Source organism: Sinohyriopsis cumingii, chromosome 13 (assembly GCF_028554795.1).
Source record: "Sinohyriopsis cumingii isolate HCF-2022 chromosome 13, ASM2855479v2, whole genome shotgun sequence".
NCBI classification, from domain to species: domain Eukaryota; kingdom Metazoa; phylum Mollusca; class Bivalvia; order Unionida; family Unionidae; genus Sinohyriopsis; species Sinohyriopsis cumingii.
Genome location: NC_142973.1, coordinates 20,628,299 through 20,652,032, shown reverse-complemented (window position 1 = coordinate 20,652,032; position 23,734 = coordinate 20,628,299). Strand labels below are relative to the sequence as shown.

General features: G+C 36.0%; 1 protein-coding gene across 2 annotated transcripts in view; it reads left to right on the top strand.

Annotated features, from left to right (window-relative positions):
• Nucleotides 1-23,054, top strand: part of LOC149785026 (mitochondrial potassium channel ATP-binding subunit-like) — a 74,619-nt gene extending 51,565 nt beyond the window's left edge. For both annotated transcript variants that reach the window (XM_089978728.1, XM_089978729.1), the window contains 3 exons: nucleotides 9,472-9,530; nucleotides 12,629-12,717; nucleotides 17,373-23,054. In XM_089978728.1, the coding sequence (XP_089834854.1) occupies nucleotides 9,472-9,530; nucleotides 12,629-12,717; nucleotides 17,373-17,474 (250 nt within the window). In that variant the 3' untranslated portion in view covers nucleotides 17,475-23,054. The remainder of the gene's footprint in view (nucleotides 1-9,471; nucleotides 9,531-12,628; nucleotides 12,718-17,372) is intronic.
• Nucleotides 23,055-23,734: the final 680 nt, after the last annotated feature.

Genomic DNA, 23,734 nt, shown 5'->3' with positions numbered 1-23,734 from the left:
AAGAATGGGTACATAACATTATTCACTATAATATAGTTCTGTATATAACATGGTTGGAAGTTATGAGCTCCAGCTACAGCTACTGCATTGTAACAAAGCTGAGCTGTAATACTATTTCTCCATCAAATACATTACCTGATTACATTACCTCTAGGATAAACATTCTTTGTTTCCTGAATCAAGCCCTCCCAGAATGATGGAAAAATGTCTTTCTTTCTATAGCTTATATAGACAAAGGTGAGAAATTCTTACAGGTTAACTCCCCTTTGTACTCACACTGTGGCTAGCATTATATCAGGCTTAAACCAGTTTTTACTTTCACTGCCATATGCTAAGATGTTCTCCAGACAAAGCATTTAAATTCTGCAACTTCCATAAATTGAATTTATTCATCCAAATTTATATATTGATGTTCTTGCAATTGTTTTGGCATTATTGTCATGAGATTTCAGTTGGTTACATTCAGTTTCACTGGAGAAATTTTCAAGTGCTGTACTTATCAACTTTTCAACTTTAATGCCATTTTGATAATGTGGTTAACATTAATTCAATCGATATATATATGTATGTATGTATGTAATGTATGTATGTATGTATGTGTATATATATATATATATATATATATATATATATATATATATATATATATATATATATATGTATCAGAGATGGCACTGGCATTAAAAAAGTTGTCGTCCAAAAATGTGCTAACCTCAATATTTTGTCGTCAATTTTCAAAATATTTTACCATTTTCATAATACAGTACTATCCATTTATCTCAACATCCTCGGGACCAACGTGATATTGTCAACATAAACAAATGTTTGCATAAGTAAGGGGTAGGGGGGCTGAAAATAAATTGAAATTTCGCATACAAGTGAAATTTTTAAGTGATAACCTGTCATCAGTGACTAGAATTTACGCAGAGGGAAAAAAATGGAAATTTTTATTAAATGAAGGCAACCAGTCTGAAGTACACTTGTACATTGACAACTTACGTTTGTGTAGTACACTCCACAGTGTGTTGACCGCTCTGGTGGTCTCCGGTTGAGTATCTGCCTCAGATGCGGGAGGTCGTGGGTTCGATCCCCAGCCAAGTCATACCAAAGACTTACAAAAATGGTACCAACAGCTGCCTCGCTTGGTACTTAGGATTAAGAGGTTAGTGTTAGGACTGGTCGGTCTGGTGTCAGGATGTGACTGGGTGGGATATCATGCTACATGTCTGTGGCATGATGCTGCTGTGCTAGACATCACTATAAACTGCCACACTGCAGACATCATAGCAATATGACTGAAAAATTGTTAAAGCTACGTTAAAAATCCAAGTCACACACACACACTCCACAATGTGTTAAATAATATACATGCATGTGAAAAATCCATGAATTCGAGTATTCGATCATTTGTTAGAAAATTCATGTATCAGTCAAATCCTGTTAGAAAACAAAACTAAAACGTACATATAAAAAAAATGGTAGTCCTTGTTTGATCTATATCCCATTGTCAACAAACATGTTTTCCGAAACAATCCACTCTGATTATTATTATCCTAGTGGCACATAGCTGTATAGTTGTTTATGTGCTACATGTACGTGTACTTAAATTGGCCTTGATATTGGTCAGCCAGAGACAACTACCATGATGCCGAGGCTACCAAGGGGAAGAGGCTATTCATCGAGAAATGGAAACATGTGAACAAATTAAAAAGTTTCACATTCTTGCAAGATGTCCCACCTTCATTTAACTTGATGGCCAGATATATATTGTTTCAAAATATTATAACTTTAATTTGGGTTTTAAACCACCATTGATAGCGATTGTAAGCATGATTGTTGCAAACAGGAAACTATCACGGCACAATAAATATGTTCCAATCACTATGAAAAATGAAACAATGCTTTTATTTAAGTTTGTTGCCGACTTTCTTTGATCAGTTGTCTTTGGCATGCTTGGATGAAGGTTCATGTGTTATTGAAGGTGCCGCTAAAGGCTCTCTTTGAAGGACCAAACAAATTCCTGTTATTGCTGCAGCAACATCAAGAATTGTAAAACATTGAGGGAGATAGAATTTTTTTTCATTTGCTTAGTATATATGCAGATCGGTCTATGCTTCAGATGTGTTCAGTTTTCTTTGAAGTTTCAGCAAAACTATTTTTTTCTGGCACATTTTTCCAAAAAGAAAAAAAATTGCCATCGTCAGGTAGATTGCAGTTATTCCCATTCTTGCCTTCAGAGGTTGTCGATTGTACCAAGTCAGGTAGCATGACTATTTGGGTTATATTACAGCACAGAGTACTAAGGCCAGACATCAGCATAAGCAGATTATGATATGGCAATGCTGTGTTAGGGTGGTTTGTCAATATGAACAAAGGATTTGTTTATGTAACAATAGATTCCAGTGCAATATTATATCCAAGTTTGCAGCTTCCAGTTATTGAATTTCAATACTGCACTTGTTTGTTTCTCATCATAATTACAAAGATGACAAGCAGTAGTGTAAGCTGCAAAAATGAGCATGCTTCAGTACATTGTAAGTTACACCTAACATCTGGATCTTTGATTAATATGTTGGGTGATGTCAAGATGCCCTCTCCACCACTCATACAGATGAGAAACAACACCAGAACATATTGTATTCATGAATACAGTACAACCATACAATCATTCATAAGTCTAATTGGTGATGATGAGGTATCATACCCCCACACCCAAGAAGATGCTGAATAGTGTCACTGCATACTGTATCCATGATCACAATAGAAATGTTGATTGGTCTGATTAGTCTCTGATGATGCAATAGAACTAGAATATACTGTATCCACAAATGTACTAGATTCATTGATGTTGAAATGCCCTCTCCGTTCCCCATGCAGATGCAGAAATAGTGTCAGAATATACAGTATTGATGTAGAAAGCACAGGCGATTCCAGTCAGGCTATGGACTCACATATGATCAATATGACTCAAAAGGCTTTGTTGTTGATGAGTAGAAATAGCATTTTGTAATCCCACTGGGGCTAAGCCATTGAGGCATGAGGGATTGTAATCATTCATTCCATACATGCATGACAATATTAAGAAAACAAGCAACACTTGAAGATTTGCAATTTTACTATATGGTACAGACAGATGGTCTGTACTGAGCATACTATACCAGCAAAACTTCTATTGTCTTGGGCATGCCATCCTGACCAGTCCAGCTGTACAAATGAGTTATATATCACTACTATGGTCAGGAGTCCATTATCTCTGATTGGCTAGTCAGACATACTGCATAGCTGGTGGACTGTACTGACCATACCACACCAGCTGGCCAGACTGCAAGGCATAAACCATCTTTGGTACTCCGTTCCAACTGGCGACCAGCCAGTCCATCAGTACAAATGAGCTTTGTACATTTACATTGGTCATGACTGTTATCTCTGATTGCCAATCTAGCTGACCAATAAGTCAGACCAATCATTCCACTAAAATTCATAGTGAACATCATTACGTTTGTATGAAGCCATCCAAATGAGCTAAACCAGCTGTGCCAGACCAGCATTCCATAAAATGCAATCATGTTGACATATGGGCAAAAATAGTGATGCATCCAAATGATTCTTCATTTCCTGACAATGGACAGAATTTAGTTCACAGCAATGATAGGATTTTGTCTCCATCAGAATGCGGTCCTCCAACTTCAGTCAACTCTACCAATGGCATGGTAGATGTAGACTATGACAATAATAGTTCATCCTTCAGAACCTTGCTACAATTGTTCAAGATTAGAAAAATTACTGGGCAACTCTTGGAGCAATTACAAACCCTGTAATATAAGAGCTTCTTTATCAAGAGTCAGTTGCATGCAGTTTTCTCACCCTACTGGTAAAAAATCATGTTCAGAGATATTTTCTCTGAACATACCTTGTCTTCGTAAAGTGCACAGAAAAGTCTTTAATGCAATGTCACAGTTAGGAATATTGTGTTGACTTTCTCCCTACTTGACTTCAAGCATCTGATGATTTTTTTGCTAGCTGAAAAATTCACAAATGATCAGTGCTGTTTTTCTTTTCACTCCCTTTGTTTTGGGCATCTGATTGAAGAGGTGAGAAAGCAAGAGGCACAAGTGTCACCTTTAAACTTTCAGTGCAAACTGCTATCTCTGCATGATCCTGTTATGGAACATACAAGAAAAGGGACAATTGTTGCACGAGAATTTGCAGTGGTCATTCCCTATAACAGCATGTTTATCTTTTTTTTATCCTGACCATGCTGTCAAATGCCCTTATTTTTCCAGGCAAGCAGGGAGGGGAGAAAGAGGAAAACAGTTTCTCCTTCCCCAGGCCTTCCATCAATCATCAGTGATATACTCTCAACCCACACCTTCTGGTGACCCACTTGAGGTGCCAGATTACACCCTTTTTTTCAATTTGGACTAACCATCTCCAAAAACAATGGGTGATCCAGACCATATCCGAGAGTCACTGGATTTCATTATCCAAACCCATACACTCTCTTCTTCCTATATTCATGAAGGAACTCCCAAACAATCCCATGAAGGGGGCTTTTTTGCATATGAAAACTAGTTTTTTCTGCTTGCAAAGGGCGGATAATATTAAAACTGCACAAACAGGTCTTCTACTGCAGAACAGTTCCGACCACATCTGTGGCTTAAGTAATTAGAGTGTCCGCCTTAAATGTGGAAGGTCATGGGATTGAATCCTGGCTGAGCCATACCAAAGACTTTGTGCTCAGCATTAAGAGATTAGTGTTAGGAGTTGTTGGCCTGGTGTCAGGATTATGTGACTGGGTGGGACATGATTCCATGTCTGCAGTATGATGCCCCAGTGCTAGACATCACTATAAACTGCCACACTGCAGATGCTGCAGCGATATGAATAAAAATGTTAAAAACCACACTCACACACTCACACAGAACATTTTTTATTACAAAGTCCAATAGCATTTGAGACCTGCAATAAAGATGCAACTAGAATGTGATTCGTTTTGACATGTCCGACACATACTTCCATATATAGATTCATATGGTCACTATCCAAGCCCTTTGACCTTTACTAAGAGTTCAGGATGTCCACTGCAAAGATAATTTGAGTTTCTGCATGACACACCACAAAAACATTTGGTAAGCTTAGTTTTTGGTTCATGATAAGAACAACCTTTGTTCTTTCATTGTGTGGTGGATATCATTGCAGAAGTTGCGCCTTATCCCATCTAAACATTTTGATCCATCTAGGTATGGAACCCATAACACTTTTCACATGGCATCTTTCTCCCAAATGCTTCGAAAGAATTGTTCAACATCAGACAAGGTATCACCCACCCACCCCAAGGCATTGAAGCTTGACCTTAGTAAAATGTTGGACAAAATCATAGACCCAATTCAGGATGTCTTCAACAGAGAGAGTAGGTGGCATTCCTGGATGACACACTACAAAACCATTCTGTAAGTATGGTTTTTGGTTCACAACATGAACAACCTCACTTCCCTAGTATGCTTTCAGGATGGATAATTATCATAGATTAGTCAGGTCTTATTCTTTATCAGCTTTTTTCCTTGATATAGAACTCTTAAACACATATTAACTTAGTGTTTTTCTCCCAAATGCTTCAGATGTATGATTTGTGTTTTGAAGAAAGCATCGGACAAGACATTGTGTAGGTGAGGAAGTTTCTTACAGCTCCTTGGTATACTTATTGTGTGGGTGGACCCGGTACAATGCCAGTATAATTCTGGACCTGTAATCTACAGTGGCATATGAATTCTTCATGAGAAAGGTCTGTACCTCTTGGAAATGAAAGCCATTCTCAGTGCCTTCCACATGTGGATGGAAGATATCCATGAAACTCGGTCCTGAATATAACGGACAATTCACTTGAGGTCATCCCAGGGGCATAACAATCACCATCCCTCACTGTAGAGAATATTTTCATGGATACTTCCAATATCGGGTAATGTCCAAGTTCATCACAATCTTGTCCAGCTCACTGTCCATTGGATCTGTGCCCTTTGGGGACATTTGATGCTTGACGTTTTTTTTTCATTTTTCCGTTACCCCAGAAGCATATGCAGTACATGCTCATTTAATCAACTGGGAGGTAATGGGGGCATTAACCTTCCCTCCATCAGTCTTGATTGTGAAAACAAACAAATAATGAATGAGGGGCACAGACTGCTATAACTCTAATTGCCCCACTAAAATGAAACACCCTGGATCAACAATTTGTTAGATGTAGTGATAAACACCCATAGGAGTCACAATGAGTCGGGATTGCCCCATATCAGTCCATGGCCAAGCAAAATCCTCATCCACCCCTAGCTCCATTCAAGAATACCCTGATTGAAAAGGAATTTGGAGCTTCGATCTTGGAGAGGATTAAAACAGCTGAATCACTTGAATTAAGTTATATGACTCTCGATGTCCCATTCCCCAATGTCATACTTCTTTCTTTGTCTCTTTGAAGACAAGACATTAGTGCATATAACAATTAAGGGATACTATTCTAGGATCACAGACATGTTCAGACATCATGGAAGAGACAATTTTAGCAACAACAAGATAATCTCCGACTTTCTGTCCAGTTCCGACAAACTCATCTAAGTTTGAGCCACCATCTTCCCTCCTCACTGAAGCAGACATGACTTGCAAAATATGTCAACATGAGTGAGCGACATACAATATTCATTGATCCAACTACATGCAGTTACATTGTAATGGTTCTGTCATTCTAATGACATAACCTGGTTCCCTTCCTAAGAACAGCTTGCTGTCATGAGTTAACCAACAATGACTATTCATTTCCTTTCCTTATATGATCTGTCAAGAGAATCAAAGATGCAGGATACTGTACATGCTGTCAAATGTTACCTGAGATGCGTGGACAATATCGGCATCAACTGTGAAAGACTATTTGACATAACCCCACAAGCACTGGTTGCTTGGTGAAAAGGAGTTACTTAATGAGTGTACTCTGAACTCTCACAGGATCATGTACACAAATTAAGATTTGAGTTCACAACATATGAACAACTTCCACGAGCCTGGCCTTGAATGTAATGTTTCTCTAGTTTCCATTTGCATGACATGGACTTAATCTTGTTGGGCTGGTGATAGCTGTACAGATAGTAACCACTCTGAAAGGACAGTGTTTGACATAGAAATGAGTTTGCCACATTCATTGGATTTGCCTGGGAAACTTTATGATCTTGGGACACTAATCATCGGATTTGCCTGGGAAACTTTATGATTTTGGGACAATAATCATCAGATTTGCCTGGGGAAACTTTATGATCTTGGGACAATAATCATCGGATTTGCCTGGGAAACTTTATGATCTTGAGACAATAATCATCGGATTTGCCTGGGGAAACTTTATGATCTTGGGACAATAATCATCGGATTTGCCTGGGAAACTTTATGATCTTGAGACAATAATCATCGGATTTGCCTGGGGAAACTTTATGATTTTGGGACAATAATCATTGGATTTGCCTGGGAAACTTTATGATCTTGGGACAATAATCATTGGATTTGCCAGGGAAACTTTATGATCTTGGGACAATAAAAATCATTGGATTTGCCTGGGAAACTTTATGATCTTGAGACAATAATCATCGGATTTGCCTGGGGAAACTTTATGATCTTGGGACAATAATCATCGGATTTGCCTGGGGAAACTTTATGATCTTGGGACAATAATCATCGGATTTGCCTGGGGAAACTTTATGATCTTGGGACAATAATCATCGGATTTGCCTGGGAAACTTTATGATCTTGAGACAATAATCATCGGATTTGCCTGGGGAAACTTTATGATCTTGGGACAATAATCATCGGATTTGCCTAGGAAACTTTATGATCTTGGGACAATAATCATCGGATTTGCCTGGGAAACTTTATGATCTTGGGACAATAATCATCGGATTTGCCTGGGAAACTTTATGATCTTGGGACAGTAATCAAGTGTTGAATCCCACAGGGATATGCAACATACATATACAAACGAATTGTCTCTTGTTGTATTAAACTAACATTAGGAGAAGTTCATCAATTCGTGCTCGTACTGGGTGGCACAGGTAGAGTTGGGGTGCTTAACATTTCCTCCTTGTCTTACTATTCTCCTACTGTAGTATGGCCAGGTAATATATTTGACAGAGAAAGCAAAGTATTTAGTAAATTATGTTCTCCAATAAAATTTACCTGATCACATTACATATAATATCTCCTAATCATCACCACAGTGTGAGCATCCTTTAAGGTTCGATCAAGTAAAAAGTAGTTTAAGCCGGGTATATCGCTAGCAACCCAGCATGGAGACAGAGCATTAAACTATAAGACTTTCTTTCCTTTGTCTGTATAGTATATAGACAAACATTTTTTGTTCGTAATTCTGGCAACCAAAGTCATCCTAACTTAATGTGATAAGGAAAGTATTATTGGAGAAACATAATTTACTGCAAAATTTGTTATTTTAAAGTATTCACTGAAAAATGTAGACTTAAGCTAATGACAGAGTAGGAATTAGGGGTGATAGGGAAAGACCACTCTGGGACCCCACATGGTTAGAGCATCCACCTCAGATGCAGGAGATCAGGTTCAAAACCCATACAAGAGGTACCAAAGACTTATATAAACGATACTAGCAGCTGCCTCATTTGGCTTTCAGCATTAAGAGGTTAGTGTTAAGGCTGGTCGGCCAGGTGTTAGGATAATGGGACTGGGTAGGACATCACTATAAACTGTCACACTGCAGACATCGTAGCAATATAACTAAAATTGTTAAAGCTACGTAAAAATCTGAAAACACACACACACACATATGAAAAGAGGAACTATAAAATACATTAGTACAGTGCTAATTCTTTATAAAGTGGTTCATGTATATCATAAAAGTATCCTGCATTATGAGTGAGGAAACTTTGTATAGAGATTACAGTAATACCAAGTCAGAATAAAAACACTTAAATATAGTATTTAATGATGTACGTTATTATTGAGTCTCATACACCAAGAACTAAAGTAAAATAAATTAAGATATAATGATGAAACAAAATTACCCAGTAACCAATTTCAGGCAATCTATGTCAGTACCCATATTATAATAATGGCATTATCATACAGTAGGGTTTTATTACAAGGGCCCATCTATCCTCTTGTAATAGTAAATCCAATAGGGTCCATCTCACATCTTGTCATAGCAAATTCATTAAGGCCCATCTATCATCTTGTCATATCAAATCCAATATTTTTTTTGGGTAAGATTCATTAATTTAAACCCCTAAATTATGGTACAAAAATACCTGTTCTGGCAGCATGTATATTGTGTAACCATTTGATTAATTTTGCAAAGTATTATATTTTACAATTCATGAATGCCTCTCATCAGAGAACTAACAGATGCTTGTAAACAAAAATGTTAATTCCTTGATCTTTAATACAAGTTTTCTTCATTCTTGAAATTTACAGTGCACTTGATACAGAATCAGAGAGGCTTGTTCAAGAGGCTCTTGACAAAGTAATAAAAGGTACATACAGTCTACTCAAGTTACATATATCAGACCAGGTACTTACAGTACTCCTGTTATATGTATCAAAGTAATTAAAGGTACTTAAACTCTACTCATGTTACATGTATCATATATAGTAATTAAAGGTACTTACAGTCTTTTCATGTTACATCTATCTGATGTAATTAAAGGTACTTACAGTCTACTCATCTTACATGTATCAGATGTAGTAATTAAAGGTACTTACAGTCTACTCAAGGTACATGTATCAGATGTAGTAATTAAAGGTACTTACAGTCTACTCATGTTACATGTATCAGATGTAGTAATTAAAGGTACTTATAGTCTACTCAAGGTACATATACTTTTTTCATCCAGCTGTTACATTTGCTACATTGTATATAATTTGCAACCCATTACAAGTAGCATGCAGTATACATAATGTGACACTATATCAGGGTTCATGTTGTTTGTTTAAAAATTAGTAGGATCAACAGTATGGACCCACATTTGTGGGTGTATTATGCAATGTAGACATTGATTTGTTTGTACGTTATGGGATGTACACACAAATTGTTGGGTTTATTATGCAATGTAGACCTAGATTTGTGGGTAAATTATGGGATGTACACCCAGATTTATGGGTACATTATGCAATGTAGACCTAGATTTGTGGGTTTATTATGGGATGTACACCCAGATTTGTGGGTTTTATTATGCAATGTAGACCTAGATTTGTTGGTACATTATGGGATGTACACCCAGATTTGTGGGTTTATTATGCAATGTAGACCTAGATTTGTGGGTACATTATGGGATGCACACCCAGAGTTGTGGGTGCATTATGAAATGTAGACCTACATTTGTGAGTGCATTATGTAATGTAGACCCAGATTTGTTGGGTGTGCAGTGTAATGTAGAGCCAGATTTGTGGATTTATTATGCAATCCAGACCCAGATTTGTGGGTGCATTGTGTACTGTATACCCAGATTTATTTGTGCATTATGCAATGTAGACCCAGATTTATTGGTACATTATGTAATGTAGACCTAGATTTGTGGGTACATTATGGGATTTCATCCCAGATTTATGAGTTTATTGTGCAATGTAGACTTAGATTTGTGGGTACATTAGGTAATGTAGGCCCAGATTTGTGGGTACATCATGGGATGTACACTCAGATTTGTACATCATGGGTTGTACACCCAGATTTGTGGGTGCATTTTGTAATTTAGACCCTGGGTGCATTATGTAATGCAGACCTGGATTTATGGGTACTTTATGTAATGTAGACCCAGATTTGTGAGTGCATTATGTAAAAATGAAAAATGAGTAGGATAGACAGTATAGACCCAGATATGTGGGTGCATTATGTAATGCAGACCTAGATTTGTGGGTACATTATGGGATGTACACCCAGATTTGTGGGTGCATGATGCAATGGCAGAACAAGGTTTTAGCTGTTTGTTTGACATCACGAGTAGAACAGTATAGACCCAGATATAGGGTTTAATATGCAATGGCAGATCAAATTCCATGCTTTTTTACAGTTGGTTGGGCATTAAAAATTGATAGATTTTATGTATGGTCCCCATGAAGGGAAGGATTCATTGCAGGGGACCATGTAAAATCTCATTTGTTTATATTAATTGGATGTTTTCAGTTGTAACATTTTGCAGCAGCTAAATAAGATTAGACTACAGCCAAACCTATCAATAACAGCCATTCATGGAAAAGAAACTATACTTGTCTTTGTACACAGGTGAATTCTGTATGCAGGTTATTTTAGACTTGTGTTTTAAACAGATACAATGTACCAATCACCATTATTATTAATATAATTAATTATTATTATTACATTTATTGTTATTATTTTTTCAGCAGATTTAATTAGTGCTCTATTTAACAAAATCACAAAATAAATGTTTGTGTTTGTCTGTCCCTAAATCATGTTCCACACAAGATTTCCATATCTTGCACTCCATAATCTTTCCTGTAAATGAATTTATCACTGTTAGAAATACAAATAATATTAGTTTCTTTTGTTCACCATGACATAAACACTAATTTCACTATTGTTTGACAGCATTCATATATCTGTGAAATGGAGTATTGACTTATTGTTTGCCAACTGATATTACTGGACTGCTGTTCACGCTGAAAGCAATATCTGGATGACATATTTGCATAACTCACTGAGATCCAGATATAGGTTGCTTGTTTGAGAGCCCTGTGATGAATAGGATATAAAAATAATCTAATGTTGGCTTCTGTTATCACCACATGAACTGAAATTTGGATTGCCTTTACAGGCAAGTTTTGTCAGTATTGAATGACCCCTGATCCTAATGAAAAGTCCTGTTACTATTATCTCTCTTCAATGATTAACATTTTTCATCAGAGATAGCTTTGATTTGCAGGCAAATAAAATATATGAAGATATCAATGTTCTCTTGTGCTCCAGTGACCACTTAATGGAGGGAGAAACCTTTATTTAGTTAAAAACACCTGTCCTCTGAGGTGGGAAGTAGTTGACTATTATATGCATGACATCATTGTAGGAAATTTGCTTGGGGTGGAATTGAAATGGCTGTTATGACCTGATGACTAATATATAAAGTTGACTGTTAGGACAGGTTTGACTACCTAAGTTTTCATTATGGTGCTGTCTGTTTGTATGCAGATGGTTTATGCAGTGATAATAACAAAAACTGGGCTGTTGAGTCAATGAAGATCAATGTGTTTTGTTATCCATATATGTGACTAAATTTATACTCCTGTTGGGTGACCTTAACCATCAGCTTTTGTAATTGAATATTTCTCTTTCTGTTCCTGGCACTTATTACAGTTCAAAATTTACCTTTAGAAAAATGATTTTTAAAAATCTTGAAACATAATGTGAAAATTATTTAAAAATGTATTGTGATAAATATGTATATTAATTTAGGGGCATTCACTAACCAACACAATACTTTGACTACATTATTCTCATAATACATATTATACATAGCCAGGAGTAATATTAGATTATAACATCCAAAAGCCATTTCATAAATGATGCCAAGAGATGCCTAAACTAAATTAAGGATATTACCAAACTGTTTTCTAATTTCAGGCAGAACAGTCATAGTGATTGCTCATCGTATGAGCACTATACGAAATGCTTACAGGATTGCAGTTCTTTCACATGGAAGAATTGTTGAAGTAAGTAACCAATGAATGAAGTTGAAACTCTGCCAGTGACATTGTTCAAAGTCACAACTTTCACAGCATAGTAATAAATAAGGTAATTTTTCGTGGTGGTAATTGGCACTGTTTAATGATGTTAAGTAAAGGCATTTTATGATGGCAATTGAAGGTATTTCATGCCGTGTTTAATTAATTGTAAAACTGTTTCTTTAAATACTTTACATGATAATAATACCTCAGGAGTACATCCACAACCTCATAAATCCAGTACCTTAGGACTGAATTAACAACAGAAGTGCTGGAAAGTCATCTACTGGCCAAAGTTTAAGTCAAACAAAAGTTGTCTCCCCTGCAAATCAGAACCAAATTCTATCAGTTTGTCATTTAATACTATATGCTTATGTTAGAAAACATGCTTTTTTTTAGATCTCACAAAACTGTCTTTTCACCATTTGAACAATTCTGGGCTGTTTTCTCACAGAAAAACTCCAACTCTGCTCTGAACTGGGCATATTTATATCAAGTTTTCAGCAACTGAATTGGGTACAGGGATTGATTTATCCAGTATACCCAATTTTGGCTTAAAGACACTAATAATTCCTGGCACCAAGCCATGACAGTTCCAGCACCAGTTCTAGTCATGATGGCAAGTACCTTGTTTTCCCAAATTAATGCCCCTAGGGGTGTTACATTTTCCAAATAAGGTTGTTTATTATAGCACAATAATGAAAGCTAAAGTTGTTATTTTGATAGACTCTTATAATGACCACAAGTACATCTGGCGATCTTTCTACCATTGAATTAAGTCTTTGTAAAAATCAGTACATTTAAATGATCAGCACATTTTCCCACTCAGGAGTGGTATGTCTCTGAGCATGATGCCCTTCTGTAGTGTCAAGTTGAACACTACATGTGTGCCTGTGACCTTAGTAATTTATACATTGATATATACATTGTAACATTATGATCAACAGAGACTGCTGCAGCATTTTGTTGTAATCATAGATCCGAAGTAGACAGGTATTGGAAAACACACGTCTTACACTGTATCTTTTAAATTTTCTGTTCTTAAAAAAGGGGAGGGGGCATTTAATTAGGGAGTACATTGTATAGTTATCATAAAATTTGGTGCACTGTCTTGTGTAAGTATAGTGGATTGGTATTGGAAAGTTCCATGACCAGTCCTATCTCTGGCACAACGCAGTTATGGCTGTGGTGACACTCTTTTTCCAGATGCAGAGTACCTGCCTTGGTGAAACGCATTGTGAAAACCTGGAGATAACTGTATCCCAACAGGCTCTCAGTGTTCACTGCTTCTCACAGTCTGTTTCATTAGCTCAATTTTTGCACCCCTCACAAGATGCTCACCTATCATTTCATTCTTCCCCTTGTGACAAATTATGCTGTTAAATATCAATGCATCCATTATTGATCTGAGGTGACTGAGTCTTCAGAACAATAATTAATGAGGTTGAGCTTATTTGTTTCCACCTTTTAAGGCATCTGTTGATTTCTTAGTTCAGAAAGACCAGCCATTCCTCAAGCAGCTGGTTGACTTGCAGACATCATTGCGTTGAAAGGCAAGATCCAAAAGTCAATGATCCTTTTCTAACATACTATCGGTATTAATCCATTATGCACACCCACTGACCTTCTTACCCTGTACACCGAGCCTGCCAACGGAGACATTGTGGGCCAGGGACTGTAAGACCATTCTCTGTGTATGAACTGGAAGTCCATTCTTGATACACAACAACTTCTTTGAAATGTTGTAGCAATAGGAATTGTTTGATTTCATTCCCAAGGATTTTTTCCAGCAGTCTGAACATAGCCTAAAGCCTATCATTGAGAACATGCTGACACTTGTGCATGGGAGTCTCTTGTATGGCTTGTATATAGCTCAGCAATCATTTACCTAAGCATTAATTAATCTTACCATGCAGAAAGAGATGCATTTCTCTCCACATCTACTGTCTGGGAAAACCATTTATAAAGCCAAATGAAACTAGGAGCAGATACTTTTCTGTAGCATAATAGGTTATGACTCCTTTGCCTTCAATGTTACAACAAGGTCTTACTCTTATCACAAAGCCTTTATCCTTATCACAAGGCCTTTACCCTTATCACAAAGCCTTTACCCTTATCACAAAGCCTTTACCCTTATCACAAGGCCTTCATCTGAAATCATGATCTCTCTCTGATTCCAGCATGACATGTTTGGGTGCCCACCATCAGCCCTCTTTCCTAGAAGTGTTCAGGATCTGGTCCTGTCATACATTGATCTCCTCGAGATGAAGGACTTAGTGCATACCTTTTAATTGTGGTAGAGGTGTTGTTTAGAAAGGGCATTATCATTCTTATTTTCACATAGCGACTGTCTGCCATTGCATCAGAAGACAAGGGGTGGGGTTGGGGAAAGTCCCAAGATTCTGGTTTGAAAGTGTCTAGAATAATGTCGTTGCTGGCAAATCTAAATCCAAATCTGCCACATTCTTGGTAGGCTGACCATCCAAGCAGAATGTCCTGTTGTATTTATTTGATTCATGCCAAATGGTTCTTTACTCCTTGGTCTTAAGTTGAATCTGCACCTCTTGGGATTGACCTGTCATAAACCTTTTGTGATGAAGTGGAACACAGAATTCCTGACCTATGTCTGTCCAGTCCCAGATTTCCAAGAAATGCAGATGTAGGAATATTGGACTGCATTCTAATCCAGATTGCTTCCTTCCAGTGGTAAAAAAAGTAATTGATCAGTGATCTAATTAATTTATTCATGGAGATTCCCAGGAAAAGTCTATCTTCTCCCCACCTGCTACAACAGTTGTGAATGCAGTCTTCTGTCCATACCCAGAAATGCTGAACCTGCAAAATTGGCTCATATCAGAATAAAATGGTTCTCAAAATAAGTAATGGATAGATATACTCTAACAAGAAAGCAAACTATTTTAAAAGCATATGTGGGGAATTGGAGAGTTACTTGCTCAGTGATGTGAGCGGAAACACATTCACTCCAAAGTCGTGACAACACAGAGGGCTAACTTCCTCCAAGAAAAAAAAAACATTAGTTCCTATCACCATCAAAGGCTACTGTTAGACAAGCTTGAACATATTCAGGCATCATGGAAGAGAGGATAGATAAAAACAAAGACCTGACCTTCGTTTAAACTTGATTTGATTCTCTTGACCAAAAGGCTTTGACCCAATGTCAGAAATTCAGAAATGGAATCTTTTGTAGGTTCTAACTTGGTTGAATAAAAGCAACCTTTCAGAATCAGTGTCTTGAGCATCTTTGTCTCACCTATTGTACCAGTCATCATCCAGGTCCTTCTAGCCGCAATAGGTAGGTAGGTAGGATCTGTCTAACCTACCCTATAACTCAAATGAGATTGTATGCTGTTTTACATAAAATAGGAGACTAGAAACAGGGTAAGGGTGATCTAATTCTGTCCACATTCGTAATTATAACTAGGTAATGCATTTGAATTGATAACAAACTTTTGGAGTCAGATATTTTTATTTCATAGTAATTACCTGATCATAATATGGGAATACCTATCAAAAGCCTCTCCCATGGCTAGAGCATTGGATCCAATCCCACTATTCAAATAAAGACAACTCTCATCTGACTTCCACTTTGGCAAATAGATGACTTTTTAGCACTTGTGTTGGTAGGAGAACTGGTCTTTAGTGGCAGTTGATGAACTCTGAAGGTGCTATGATCAGGTAAGTATTATTGCAGAAACAAATATTTTTTCTTCAAAAATTGGTCTCATTCTGGTTTTTGTTGTTTTTGTATTCACTAGCCATTGTTTTGCAATTTATTTTGATTTATGTCTTTGAATATGAAATTAAGGAGCTGCTATATTTATGTAACTTGTCCATTTACCCTACAATTTTGAATGGATAAAGTAATTGATTTTCAAAGTTTGATCTAGAGGTTTTCTGCACTTTTAATTAATTAATTCAGTTTTCGGATCATGCAAGGACAAGAGATGATACATGTTAAGTTGTGATAATCCAGTGGCATATTTTTCAGTTTCATAAAACCAAGGAAGTAATTTTTCATTCTAAATACAACCATTCTCAGGACTATTCCATTTAAATTTAGCAAGGACTAATTGAATGCTAATGAATTCTGTGTATTAAAGATGGATCAAATAAAAGGTTCAGTCAAAACACAAGCATAGACCTGTCTTTATTGTTAAGCAAACATTAGTGGGAAAGCATGATATGGCATTTACTTTCATGGCAGTTTTTAATGGTTTTGATTGAAGTTTTTACTTACATATATCTCCTAAACCCCTTCATGGATTCTGTTCGTACTTGGGATGAATCACTGTGACACTAAGACAATTCATTCTCTGACACACTCATTTACTCCTTTGACCTTGGGGCCAAGGGAGCAGGATTTAAAAGCAATTCGTTGAAGATAGGGTTGACAGGTTGGCCCAGGCAACCTTGTTTTTGTTTGTTTTGGGTGGAAAAAAAGTTTCATTCTAACCTTCCAGCTAAATTTAAAGGGATGATCTTTAGTCTGGAAATTATCTTTGTTTACACTTAATCTAAAATATCTTAATGAAATGCCATGCCTTTTAAACTAGGGATAGATAACAAGATTTTTTTGACTAAAAATTGTATATGTTTAAACAGTGTTGGCTGTTTCTTTTTAGATGGGAAGCCATGACTCCCTAATGGCCCATAAAGGATTATACTGGGAGCTTGTAAGGCAGCAGGAGATAGAACAGAAGATTGAAGAATCTGAAATACCTTGAAAATTATGGAATATTCTAACACACCTGTGAAATCAATGTAAATCGTATTCTGATTCGTTGAACATTAAAATTTGTGGCAGTAAAATCTGTGATATGCTGTATTAAAGTTTTAATGCAGATTATGACTTAATGTCACATGTGGTATAGTGCCATGGATGGTTACATGTGGTATAGTGCCATGGATGGTTACATGTGGTATAGTGCCATGGATGGTTACATTTTCTATTATTTTTTAACCAAATTTTACATGGTGTATTAGAATGGGGATGTTGTTAGTCTTATATTTGATTATTTGACCACACTTATTGCCTTAACTGTTGCAAATGTTCATTGAATCGGATCTGCTAGAGCAGGGAGAGAAAAAACTCTAAGTAATCATTTCACACTGAAAGCTAGAAACCTCTCTCATTGAGTAAGTCTTCAACACAATACAAATGTGATTTTATGTAAAAAGTCATTTTTACATCATTTGATTTTTTTTACGTGTACTGAACACAGCTGAAATTCCAAAACACTGATATTAAGATAGGAATGAAAACGTTGTTGACAAAACCACTTTTATAATCCCTAGTTGACCTATGTTGCAATAGCAATTTGTGGAGAAAAAAACCTCAGTCATCATAACGGCAAATTACACCAAACTATAAACAAGTTTGCTTCCGGAACCTTCTGTGGCCATAATCAAGGCCAGGTCTTGAACTCAAACCCAAGTAAACATCTATTTATAAAATATAAGACAAATTGCAGGTACACACTAAAACTCTATTCTCATTAATGAACAAAGGACAAGCACATAATACAAACTAAATATACATGACAGAATCAAATTAATAAACTTTCCAAGTCCATAAATTGGCCAAGATGAAGCATGATTTAGCACTGATGATTTTTCTCACACCCTCAAGTCATTACCTTCACCAGAATCTCTGAAACATTTGCCTTGCTGAGTGCATGTTTCTCCATTTTATCATGTCTCGGCGGAAAGCAGTTGCCAAAACCTACCTGTAACATCATGATCTTCTTGAAATTGACCACTATGCATGACTGATGAATCTATCATTTACCTTAATGGGTTAAATAAGTCTCAAAGCAAATTATTAATATATTTTTTTTAATGTGACCATACTGAAAGAGAAGGTGCATCTCCAAAGTGGAGTGCTTTCAGGGTGGACAAGGTAGCTAACTCTTGTATGTTCATAAACAGGATAGGGGACTATATCATTGGTGTGCCCTTATTGTACACCTCATGAAATTTACCAAAGAGTACATTTTTTTAAATCATAGTTTTGGTATTATATGAAATATGGTACTTAAAAAGTGGATTGAATAATTACATCTGACAGGGTGGATTGAATATTTACATCTGTCAGGGTAATTGAATGATTACATCTGTCAGGGTAATTGAATGATTACATCTGTCAGGGTGGATTGAGTGATTACATCTGTCAGGGTGAATTGAGTTATTACATCTATCAGGGTGAATTAAATGATTACATCTGTCAGGGTGGATTGAGTGATTACATATGTCAGGGTGGATTGAATGATTACATCTGTCAGGAAGGATTGAATGATTACATATGTTAGGGTGGATTGAATTTTTGCATCTGTCATGTTGAATTGAATTATTACATCTGTAAGGGTGAATTGAATAATTACATCTGTCAAGATGGATTGAATGATTACATCTGTCAGGATGGATTGAATGATTACATCTGTCAGGGTGGATTTAACAATTATATTTGTCATGGTAATGGATGTACGAGTGAATAAAATGGATGATTTTTGTCATATAGGAATTAAGGTGATTAAATACATTTTAAAGATTGAATTAAGAGATTTTAAAAGTTTATTTTTACATTTGTTGATTTATTTAATTGAAATAAAATCTTTATTTTATTCTCAGTTGCTGTATCTTGGGCTGCACATTAACTTTCATAGGATTTCAGTGAATGTTCAATGCGTACTATTTTATATGTACTTTTAGTTTTATAATTGAAATCAGTTTTAAGAAATTTGTAATGTTTTATTTGATCTGAAATTTTTAAATACAATTGAATGGCTATCTGGTCTATCAAATGCCTATGACATATAGATGTGCATTTTCAAGATTTTATGTTTTCATGTAATTTTATCTATACATTGTCTTATAGATAAGGCTGCAGTGTTTACATGTGTCAGTGGCTTAGTTTAGTTTCTGCCTGTGAACATTTACAATTACTAAACATGTAAACAAACATGCATATGATTATCAGTGATGTGGCATCTACCTGTTCAAATTAAATAATATATTTCTACATTTTTGCTTAAGATCGCTGTTTAGTGGGATATTTCTTTTCATTTGTTATTGTATGTATAATTTTCACAACTAATGTGTCATCACTACCAAATGTCTGACATAGATGAGAATTGGTTGAACTGCATGTTATGGAACACTACACATCATGTTAGGTTGCTGATAATACTAATAAAGTTTTATTTCAGCTACATTCTTTACCTTTGAAAAAACGTTGTTTAAAAGATACAATTTGAAAGTTTGTAAACCACCAATGGGTTTCTTAGCCATTGTAGATCCTACAATAGTATCTTATGTGCATATAACACAGTACATCCTGTTGCATTTATTTATAATTTTTTTATCATGTGCATGTATGTAGTAGTAGCAGGAAACAATATGATGATGATCTTGGGGATGTTTTACTTAATCTGTTTGATCTATTCCACAAAGATCTATATTGAATCCCATGATCTATTCCACAAAGATCTATATTGAATCCCATGATATATTCCACAAAGATCTATATTGAATCCCATGATCTATTCCACAAAGACCTATATTGAATCCCATGATCTATTCCACAAAGACCTATATTGAATCCCATGATATATTCCACAAAGACCTATATTGAATCCCATGATATATTCCACAAAGACCTATATTGAATCCCATGATATATTCCACAAAGACCTATATTGAATCCCATGATGTATTCCACAAAGACCTATATTGAATCCCATGATATATTCCACAAAGACCTATATTGAATCCCATGATGCATTCCACAGAGACCTATATTGAATCCCATAAAATATTCCACAAAGACCTATATTGAATCCCATGATAATAAGAGGTTAAAAGACATACGCCAAGTGAAACAATTGCAAGTTGAACAAGGTAGAGCATGCGTGTTATCACAGCAGTCAGTCGTTCAGTAAGCATCATGTGTAGATTAGGGTTTCATTTAGTTTTTAATTGTTTCGATTTAATGGCATTTCGGTTATTGTAGACTGTGTACACATTTAAAAATGTTGGTAAATATGGCAGCCTTGCTTATAACCTAGATGTTCCTTTTTTGTGTTACCTCTTTTATAGTTATGGTTCTTGACAGTTAATTTAATATTTTGATATGAAATGCTGCTTGTAATGTACAACTCAAGAACTATTCTCCAGATTCTGATCGAGTTGGGTATGAAAATTGTCTCATAGACTTTTTTTGGTCTGGTTTTGACCCTCTAAAACCATTGAAAATAGTGTGATGAAATTTTCTAATAATATTGTTTCATAGACCTAGATGTGCCTTGTGAATTTTGTCTTGTCTATTCCATTTTGGACAGAGTTCTGGCCCTTGACAGTCATTATATATTTTGCATGGTAAGTGTGCTTGAAATCAGCATAGTTGAAGTGCCACTCAGCATATTCTGACCTAGGTGTGCCTTTCAGTGGGTTTAATCTTGTCGATTTTGGGGCCCCGAGTGGCCGAGTGGTCTAAAGCGCTCTGCGTTACGGATCACTGCCATCTCACCTCTGTCTGCGTGGGTTTGTGGGTTTGAGTCTAGGATTCGGCCAATGTAGGTATGTGAGAAAGCTTGACAGTAGCTTCTCGTGGGTCAGTGGTTCTTCCTGGGGTTATCCCGGGTTCTTCCTCCACCATTAATACTGGCCACCATGCATAGCCTATCATGTGCTGAAAAATGGCGTTAAACCCCACAACAACAACAACTTGTCGATTCCATTTTATACACAAGAGTTATGGTACATGTCAATCAACTTCATATCTTTCAATATGGTGGTGTTTATGTAGCATCTCATGTAAAGATACTGTCAAGCATGGCCCCACCAAAGAAAATTGATGGAGCCCAGTGGTAATTATGTTGTGTATCCATCCTTCAATTGTCTGTTACTCAGCAATTTGGTTTGTGTAAGATAACTTTACTGAGAATTGTTGGATTTTGACCAGATTTGGTATGCAGTTTTAAATCTATAAAAAAAAATAGATTTTCAGCCTCTTATGTCATTATTTGCAGAAATTCTAATAATTATCCTCTTGAATTTGGTTTCCCTAGCTTAACTGTACCAAGGATAGCTAGCTTAACTCTACCAAGGATAGCATAACTTCACCAAGGATTGCTGGATTTCAACCAGATTTGCCGTGTGGCTTTATATTGATGAGGCCTTGAATGAGTTTGATTTCCAGCATCCCATGATATCATTTTTAGAAGTTGTGCCCCTTTATGCTTGTCCACTTGACATTGGTTTCCTTAGCATAAATTTACCAAGGATAGTTGGATTTCTACCAGAGTTCACCATCCAGTGATTCTTTAGCATGATTTACAGGAGTTATACCCCCTGACTGCCCATCTCTTTAAATTGGTTTCTTCAGCATGTCTTTACCAAGTTTCTTGGATTTCATTCAAATTTAGCTGATACCTTTATACTAATCAGATCTTTAATGTGTTTTTTATGTTCATTGTTCCACAATCACATTTATATGAGTTATGGCATCAGATTTCCAATTCTTCTAGCTTTGGGGGTCTTCAGCCTAATTTGTGTAGCGATTTGTGCATTCCAGCCAGATTTAACATACACCTTTATATTGATGACACAAGACGTCTGATTTATAACATTCCATGACATAACTTGCAAGAGTTAGGACTCCTGTTTATCCAACCTCCTGATTTACTTCAACCAGGATTGTTGGAGATAGGACTCCAGTTTATCCAACCTCCTGACTTACATCAACCAGGATTGTTGGAGATAGGACTCCAGTTTATCCAACCTCCTGACTTAATCAACCAGGATTGTTGGATTTCAGTCAGATTTGGCATGCACCTTTCAGTTGATAAGACCTTAAACTGATATGGATTTGCAGCATTCTGTGTCATTAATTTAAAGGAAGTCTGGCAACTGAATGCCCATATTTTCCTAATTTTGGTTCCCCAACATAAATTTCTCTGTTTAAGGCCCAGCTGAACAAACTAGTAAATGAGGCCCTTGGCAATGCACTGATAATCTAGTCTTAATTGTAAATGTTTTGTTAAAAAGTTTCGAAAATGATGAGCTATGTTGCTTAGGTGATCTGCAGCAAAATCGTGGTCATCTCTTTGTGTATTGTTTTGATCCTTGATACTGACAGACTGCAGGGTTGGCAGATTTCTTTGTCAAATGAAAAAACCATATGTAATGCTTTTATTTAGCTGTTGAATGAATAATTAGTTTTAGTTGTTTATTTATAAATGCAGACATAGTCAATGACCAAATCATGTTTTAATAGAAGAAATGAGTGATTAAATTAATTTGGATTATGTGACAAGTTTTTATCATTTTTTATGCATGTGGTTTTTCTGAAGTTCCACTGACCAGCTAACTTAACCTAAGACCAAAGAATTTGTATCAAATAGTTATTTATTATATACTACTCAGTAAATTAATGGATTTTTTTTCCATGATAAATAATTTCCAATGTATTTTGATTTATATTTTTTCATGACAAAACTGCTTTTTTCAATAGACAGCAATTACATTATGACCAAAGAACATCATCTTCCACATTGTTCCAAATTTTTGGTTTGAATCTCAAAAAGGACTTCATTTCTTACAATTTTCTTTTCATGGCTTGGGGTTTCTTACATTGAATTATGAAAGTATGTTAATGTACGCGTATTTTATGTATGTAGGTATACAAAACAGAAAGATTATAATGGTAAACATTTGACATTACTGTAAGACATCTTTTATTTCAATCTTTTGTACTTTATCTAGCCAAATTAGGCAGCATCCAGCATAAAGGTCTTTCATACAGATGTTTATTTCATCGGGAAATTCAAGTATCTTTTAAAACTAAAGTTGAACTTTCAAGCAGTATAATTAAATACTTCTAAACTTAGAAAGAATGTGTGACTATAGTGTGTCCAGAGATTTTCCAATTAAACACTTAATTCTTTGAGAAGTCAGAAATCTTTCATTTTTACTAGACTCATGTGAA